An 8,582-nucleotide genomic window follows, 5' to 3' on the forward strand; every position below is an offset into this window, starting at 1 on the left:
GCTTCATTTCCACTCGGCCCCCGCCTTACCAATGGGCCCCGCTCCTCTGACCACCTCACTTCGGGGTTCACGCGCCCTCTCACGCGCATGACCTCACCGTAAACCACTAACGCGTGGGGTAAGTCAAGTGTTATCCAGAGATAAGAAAGGAACGTCTCACGGGCGCTCCTCAGAGCTTACGCATTCTCGGCTGTCGAATCGAGAGCTTGATGCGATTTGGACCGCCCGATCTCGCTTCGGGACGATCTCGACCGTCGGATCAAAACTGAGGCCGTCGCAATGAACCGTGTGCGTCCGGTCGTGCCACCGCGCGTAAATAGTCTGCCCCGCCGGGGGCATTTTCTTCATTTCACGCACTAGGGGTATAAAAGGGCGGCTCGCGTGGAGATGACCTAGCAGCCTCGTCCTCCTCCCGCACACGCGTCTCGCTCCTCCTCTCGCACCCACGCCTCGCTCCTCCTCTCGCACCAGCGCCTCCCTCTCCTCCTTCCCCGCCGCTGCCCGGCCTCCTCCCCACCCGGGCCTCCCTCTCCTCCTTCCCCGCCGCCGCCCGGCCTCCTCCCCACCCACGCCTCCCTCTCCCCCTTCCCCGCCGCCGCCCGGCCTCCTCCCCACCCACGCCTCCCTCTCCCCCTTCCCCGCCGCCGCCCGGCCTCCTCCCCACCCGGGCCTCCCTCTCCTCCTTCCCCGCCAACGCCCGGCCTCCTCCCTACCCGCGCCTCCCTCTCCCCTTCCCCACCGCCGCCCGGCCTCCTCCCCTCACGGCCTCCTCCTTCCACCCCTCCGATCTGGCGCCGCCCAAACCCTAACGCCCCGCCCCGGCCTCGGCTCCCACAGGAGGGAAGGAGGAATGGCGAGGCGAGGCAAAGGCGGTGGCGTATGGGACGCGGCACGGGCGGCGTGCCCCAGGGGGTCGGCCTCCTCCTCCCCTACGCGGGCTTCGATCGTGGATCTTTGGGTCATCTGCAGGTCAATCCCTCTTCTCCACATACTTTTCAATCTTCCTTTAGGGCTAGGTGTATGCTGGTATGACCATGTGGTTTTTTAGGTTCGCTATATTCTGTTGTCGCGCGTGGTGGTGTGTAGGCTGGGAAGTGAGGGCCTTATTTTGTTTTTTCTTGTCTTTGGTAAAAGCCAAAAGTGCTACGACTTGTTATTGGTGGAGCAGAGATTTATGTATTTTATTATTTGTCTGCATCCTTGTAAGGCGTGTGATCATCTGTTGGTGGAGTGTTGGTGTTTTTGTTGCTTTCAGTCTAGCTAGGCTCCAAGGAAGGGCCTTTTTGGATCTGTCTTGTTTTCTTATTAGCTTCTTGTCCAGGGGAGCATTGGATCTAGGTACGTTTTTTTTAGAGAAAGACTATATGGGAACCCCCTACAGTATAATTGGTGCAACAAACCAAAATTGCAAGTACCATGCCTTGAACCTGGGTGGGTGGGAAGGCATCAGCCCCTTCCCACCACTAGGCTATGCCTTAATCTGCTGGATCTAGGTACGTTCTTAATGAAACATGCCATTGTTGTTGTGGAGAGGTTTAGGCCTGCAAGTTTGTCGGGGTTGTATGATAATGAGGAGTATGCCATGAGATGCTTTACTGTTTTGGTGTGCCCTTTTTGTTTGGTGTTTCTGGATAAATGAATGGACCTGCTGAGAGACTAAGGCAAATATAGAGGGAATGGAGTTTTGGATCTGTCTTGTTTTGTTGGTACCATGTTGTCCGGGGGGCATTGGATCTAGCTACATTTTTTTAATAAAGTATGTCTTTGTTGTTGAGGTGGGGTTCAGGCCTCACAGGTGGGTCATACGCTAATTAGATGGATTCATATTTTTTGGATGAATAGATGGATCTTGTGGGAGATGAAGCCTACAGATTTACTATATGGATCAGATGATAGCCGAGGACTAGAATGGATTCAATTGTCTTGGAGATGTTTCTGTAATATGATAGTTAGGAGATGCTTTGCCGCTTCAGTTGTGCCCCTTTTGATTGGTATTTTTGGATGAATAAATGGATATTCCGAGGGATGAAGGCTAAAATATATTCAGTTGTATTCCTCCTGTGCTGCCTTGTTGAATGCAAGCTGCTCCATCTAGGAATCTAGCAGTTTTCCCTACCTTGTTTGAAAGCTTTTTCTTCGTGTATGTGTGTGTGCTTATATTATGTCTCTAATTAATTAGGTGGATGTACCAGTGTCAGTATTGACATGGTTGCGTCTTTCTTTATATTCGTTTAGATCTTTAGTTCACCGCACAGTGCTGATTTTTGTTGTTCCAAACTGAAGCTCTTATGGACTGCATATTATACTAGATGATATGAAGGTGTCCAAACATGTGGCATATCAAGATTGTCAGGCTCTGGTGTTAGGTCCTGGCAGATTAACTATATTATTATCTACTTCAGGTTTTTGTGCATTTGGTTCTGGTTGTTTTGATCTGACTAAGTGACACCTAGGTTTCATTGATTTCTTGGGATTGTTCATTATCTTGAGCCATGCCTGGTACTGAATCTGAATGTTTCCATCTTCGGTACCATGGCACGGCATTGGCGGCGGCATCTTGGTGAAGAAGAGGACGGCAGTAGCTTAGGGAGGAAGATGACACTGGCAACTTGCAGTGTAAGAGGCTGACGATGCCGCCGTTGATGTTCTCCGGCAGTACCTATTCAGGTATATTTATCTTCTGCATGTGAACTTCTACAAAATTATGGGCTTGGTATTGCATGCTTGACAGAATCTTAGCATTGTCATCTGGTCAACGACCTCTTCTCATTGTAGTTGACATGATAGTTGTTGACAAGCAGGCGATGTGTGCCATGATGAGAGCAACGCAAGTAATGGTTGTGTTAGTGTTGCATATACATCACCGATTGTGTGTATCTACTTCTCAGTTGGCAGAATAATTAGTGGCTCACTAATTAAACAAGCATGGATGCTAGAGATAATTTGTGGCCCCCTAATTTAACAACCCAGGATGCTAAAACTGTCTACAATGGAGCTAATTAAACAAACCGGGATGCTAAAACTAATTAGTGGTTCACTACTTAAACAAACCTTAATTGGTCGGCCCGCGATTGGCGAGGCGAACATGGCAGCAACCAAACAACCTCATGATATAGACAATATTTTTGAGTCAGTTATAAGGTTTTGGTTACATTGGGAATATAGAAGCCAATTATCAAGTGATGCTTATTGGCAAATGGTAGTTCAGAAGGTTATTGTTCATTTATGCAGTCTTATGATAAGGTTAAGGGTTGACTGCTCATAGAAGGTTATTGTTCAATCCATGGATACAGTCTAGCATCTTATGATACAAAGAGAATATGCTAAGGTATCACTTCACTGATGCGAACCTTTTTTCCTTTTCTTGAATCTTGCTGCCATGTATGTGTTACTTGGAAATTTAGCCCTAGAGCATGTGCTTGGGCATGGTTAAACATTGTAGAATAATTGTTTGATGTATGTGGTGTTCTTTATTTTGTGCAGAGGGCACACTGAGAAGGTTTCTTGAAGCAGCCAATCATTACAACATAAGACTGCTGCTACCGGTAATTGCTGCCTTTTGTTCTTTTAATTCAGTAGTTCTTTATTTAGTGCCATTATCAAAATCTACTCCAGTTGTGTTATTTGATTGCCTCTAGTTTTTTTACTGGTCAATAATCCACTTTTGGTATTTGATTTCCTTCATTCTTTTCTTACAGGTCATCAATATTTATTCTGTAGGATAGCACATGGAGCATTACAGGATTGTATGTACTAACCATCAAAAACAGTACCTGGAAAATGAAGTATGACTATGTGTATCTATGACAGATTATTTATTTATTGCCTTGAAGATGTTTTCTTCCTGACTGTTGCTTTATGTTTGCTTCCTCGATTAGCACCACCATCTTTTTTGGACACCAGCCAACATCTCTTGTAGTATCACTGCCAGGCATAATTCTTGTAAATATATTATGCAAGCAAACTCCTGATTGATGGACCCACTACCGATGAACTATGTACCTCCATTTTACACACATTCTCGGGTACCAGTTTTGTACTCTATTTCTTATTGCTCATGGCAAATGCTGCTGATACAGGTACTCCTCTTTAGCGTAATGGGCCACCAGATAAGCCAGTTCTCTGCAATGCATGTGGGTCAAGATGGAGGATAAAGGGTGCGTCCGTGAATTAAACACCGGCGCATAATCGGGAAGATACTGACGCTGGCGAAGCTGGACCTGACAAGCTAAAGCTCAAGGGACAAAAACGTCCGAAGAAATTACCAAACCGAAGCATAGTGAAGGATGAACCATGGTCTGACCGGCGCTTGTTGATGATCTCAACTCCATAATGCACGAAGAGCGGTTATATTGCCTTTCAGCAGGATCAACACAGGAAGACCTACTTTATCATAGCGAAACTCCTGCTGGATCCTTTGAGATTGTCTATGGAAGCGTGCTCCTTCGACATCCAAACACAAAATCAGAGGAAGAATCAGAAGCGAACTATGTTCCTGCAGATACCAACTGATACATTACAAGTGAATCCTATTCAGGTTGTGGCTCATTCATTGCGCATAGTGAAATCAAAGTAGCGAGCAACCCAAATACTGTATCTGAGAAGTTAAAGTGGTCACTAATGCAGACAAATGATGGTGCTAAAAGGTATTTTACACTTGTTAGCCTGAAATGTTTGTACCGAGCATTGGTTGCTGCCCTTTGTCCACGGTCCCACATTCAATACTAATTCAGAGAAACTATTATGGTGCGAATCAATGTAATTAATTTTTATGTCTTTTTACAGGGATGAGCTTCATTACTCGAACAAGCATATCTTGGAGAGCGCACATTCAGCTTTTGTTTTGGTAGCTTTAGAGGTACCCTATCTGACCTACGAATGCCTTTTGAGTTCACCTTGCTACATGTGTACATCAGCCTTTGAGTGGTTTTCTCTTCCCTTACTGAGTGGTTATGTATCTATCTCTTTTTTTAGGAAAATTACAGTAAGGAAGTTGGAGGCCTTATCAAGTCCAACATGTGGTCTCTGAAAAGACCTTATGAAAGCCAGCCACAAAGCTTCATAGGTCAGCACTCTTGGTTCCTCTGTTTCTACACTGCACATACATTTTGTAGATTCTGCACTTGATTTTCATTTAGTTTTTGCAATTTCTGCACTTGGCTTATTTGCAAGTAACATGGAGATGTCTTGTGATTTTGTTCTTTTTGTGAAGATGCAGAAGTGAGAGGAGGAGCCATGAGAATAGCTCCTTCGAGATCCAGGGCTGTGGCTTCTTCTTGTCAGTTGAGAAGAAGCGTATTTTTGCCGAAAACTGGCAATGCCACCGGAGCAGCAGCAACATCACTCAACCTGTTCATGTTAGCCCCAGATAAATTATCATCCATGCTGAACCCCGCGGACAAGGATTCTGACCAAGACTCGCTGCTGGAGGTTCGGTCCAGGTTAACCCATCTCTCTCTCTCTCTCTCTCTCTCTCTCTCTCTAACCCCTACTCTTTCATTGTCTTGGCTTGCAGGTTGCCGCCGTCGCGGAGCTGGATGAGGTCATGGCGTCTTCAAGCTTTTTTAGGCTGATGCTCCTCTGTCCACAGAATCTCGGAGCAGCAAGGTGTGTTGCTGCTACTCCCTACACCTCTTGATGTTACCATTCTCCATCCACAGCTACCATTTGGAGAAAAAGCTATCCAGAAATAAGATTCACGGGAGCCCTCGGACGCTCACAGAGCTCAGCACAATCCGGCCGTTTTGCTTAGTGTAATCACCCAAGTGCTTAGATTATTGAGTAGTGGAAATCATGTGGTTTTGCCTTACTTTCTTTCTCATTTTAGATCCTGCCTTAACCATACGAAGTAGTTTGATGCCTGACAAATAGGTTGAGCCTATAAGGTTGACTGTGAAAAATAAACTGAGCTTATAAGTTTGACTGCCATGTTATTGACTTTCTTTTGACTGCAACCATCTCTCTCCATTCCTATTTCTCAAGTGGGAGTAGTGTCACTTCCAGGAAATAGGTCTCTGTATGCTTAATGCATGTACCTGGATTCCTTTTTATAATGAGCGTAATGTTTATGCACTTATAATTCTACCCAGTGTCAAATAATGGAGAGTAATTCATTTTTTGTATGCGTGGACTCATATTGTACCTAATCTGGAAAACATTAAATGACATGATTGCAAAGAGGTGTCAGCTTGAGATTGACCACATCTTTTGTATCTACTGGAGGCCGGATCTCTCTCAGTTCACTCAAGAGCACCTTTGTTCCACTATAGCTCAAAACGTAAGAGGCCAGAGCCACGACGCGAGTGCGTCTGCCTCCCGTTAGGAGGTAATTCGAGGCGGCGGATGTTATATATGCCCACTCTACATCAAACATGTAGAGTTAAATCACTCATTTCCTATGTCCTTTATTCTTATTACTTTTAGTCTCCAAATGATATAGGAGTTTCTGTTGGTGCTCTATTAACATGATTAGATTTTGTATTTTTTTTCTTCCTAAATAATACCGCTCCTGCAGATGCATAGTTTGGAGAGTGATCCATTCCATTGCATATGTCACTAGTACGTGTCGGTCCTAAACAAACGGGTTTTAACCCCTTTCCGCGACGGCATTTGGAACCGTCGCCAAGTGAGTGTGGGCGATAGGGGGTCCTTCCCACACGACCCAGAAACCGTCGGGGATAGGGAGCCTTGATGCATACAGTTGTCCCTATATAACCGTTTCCGATATCTCAAATATCCCAAACGCTTCATCCTTGCTACTCGTTTGTGCTTGCATTGCCATCGCAGTCGGAGTTTTGTGGTCCTGCCTAAAACCAGGCAGATTCCAGACACGGGAGTTTTCCAGGCAGATTCTAGGCACGGGAGTTTTACGATGCTTGGCATATCACAAACAGTTCATGATTATAAACCGTGTACGATGGGTAGACAATCACACACATTTAGTTTTCCCGCACCGTATGTGATAGTGTCTGACATCACACACGCTTTGCAAACGGCAACTGTGTGCATGCTTGCACACGTTTCCTCTCTGTGAACCGTCTCGGATTATGGTGTATATCGCAAACGTTTGTGTTTTACCAACCGTGTGTGCCGTAATGACCTGCACAACGTAATTTCGCCCTAATTTAATTGCTGCTATTTAAAATTGTACCTAATTTAAACTTGAAAGTAGGCTATAGCTTTATTCATATCCATCAGGTTCAAACAACCAATGCATTATTCGATTCACAGTTACATATGTTTAAGAATTACATAAGCACCAAATAAATAATGATGTACCAGGGTTCTATACTTGTACTATTACAGATGGTAAAGAAAGAGGCGACAGACATTCCAGTTGCTGAACAAGGTGAAGCGGAATGGCCCTATTGTGCTCTCCTGGATGCAGAAGGCATGCAGGACTCTAGTCCAACCCCTTGTGATGGCCGGCCGCCAATCATGTAGTTTGATAGGTAATCTTGAGTAAACTGTTTCAGGGTTCTTACTTACCATCCTGCAGTTCACTGTTGTCTTGCATAAAGTGTAAACAAATAGTTCGATTGACATCTTTTGACCCATTTTAATAACAATCTTTATCAGTTTCCTCACTTGATGCTGGTTCATGAATATCTCATTGCCCCATACGCAGAAAGGGTCGAAGTGTGGATCTTTGGCAATGATATATGTACCTAAAAGCACCAAGTTAATATTAGAAGCTAAACAACAATTAAAAATGATGTAGTACAACACTCCATCCATCCATTATATAAGATTTTATTACATGTATATCTAGACATCATCAGAACATTAAGGTAACACTCTTCCTTGTTGCTATGTAGCCTGGGATTGCATATTTAGTCATTCAGTACAATGCATGTTGCTAAACAACAATTGAAAAACAAAAGGCATGTTAACTGCAATATCCTTAACAGCAACCAAATATCGTAATTCATAGTGGTATTGTTGAAACTGTTATTGATGAAATTGAACTGCACGGCAAATAGTTGCACATATAGAGCATCACATTGTGAAGAACTGAAATAAACAAGTCACAAGGACATCTCTAGGCAATCCTTAAGAAGTTAAAGGACTAAAACCCTTAGTGGATATATATATATACTCCAGCAATTTTTGGCCTTTTCTAGTCGATCCCCTAAACTTAAGGTTGTAAACTTTAATTTGATCAAGTTCAACCCAAAGTAGCATGCATTCAAACATAAACATAGATAGTTTTGCATAATCGAACATAAAACATAAATTTAAACTAAGCTAAACTACTTTTGGTCGAAGTAGAGGTCGAGCCAATCCTTCCTCGTCATGTACGGTGTGCCGCGAGCCGGGTCCGGGCCAGTACCGTCGTCGGGGTTGTTGGGGAAGGCACTCCTCCACTCGTCGACGTCCATCTCCTCGTCCTCGGGGCCCACCTCAACGCCCTCCGCACCACCATCGCCGCCGCCTTCGACCTCGTCATTAGAGGAGAGCGCGATAACCTCGCCGCCCTCCGCGCCACCATCCTCGCCGCCTTCGACCTCGTCATCGGAGGAGAGCGCAATAACCTCGCCGCCCTCCGCGCCGACAAAGATCGCCCGCTCCGCCTCCACGAG

At 45.0% G+C, this 8,582-nt stretch overlaps 1 protein-coding gene across 2 annotated transcripts; it reads left to right on the plus strand.

The window, feature by feature from the left end:
* Nucleotides 1–747: 747 nt before the first annotated feature.
* LOC123099868 (uncharacterized) lies at nucleotides 748–6,051 on the plus strand. Of its 2 annotated transcripts, none has more exons than XM_044521915.1 (8): nucleotides 748–2,667; nucleotides 3,484–3,545; nucleotides 3,699–3,785; nucleotides 4,080–4,646; nucleotides 4,786–4,858; nucleotides 4,975–5,065; nucleotides 5,213–5,430; nucleotides 5,516–6,051. In XM_044521915.1, exons 4-8 carry the CDS (start codon nucleotides 4,621–4,623, stop codon nucleotides 5,636–5,638), a joined length of 531 nt encoding a protein of 176 aa, XP_044377850.1. In that variant the 5' UTR covers nucleotides 748–2,667; nucleotides 3,484–3,545; nucleotides 3,699–3,785; nucleotides 4,080–4,620; the 3' UTR covers nucleotides 5,639–6,051. The 2 variants fall into 2 exon arrangements, with proteins under 2 accessions (XP_044377850.1, XP_044377851.1); XM_044521916.1 differs by having other exon boundaries at nucleotides 749–2,667; nucleotides 5,219–5,430.
* The last annotated feature ends 2,531 nt before the right edge of the window (nucleotides 6,052–8,582 follow it).

Source organism: Triticum aestivum, chromosome 4D (genome assembly GCF_018294505.1).
Source record: "Triticum aestivum cultivar Chinese Spring chromosome 4D, IWGSC CS RefSeq v2.1, whole genome shotgun sequence".
NCBI lineage: Eukaryota > Viridiplantae > Streptophyta > Magnoliopsida > Poales > Poaceae > Triticum > Triticum aestivum.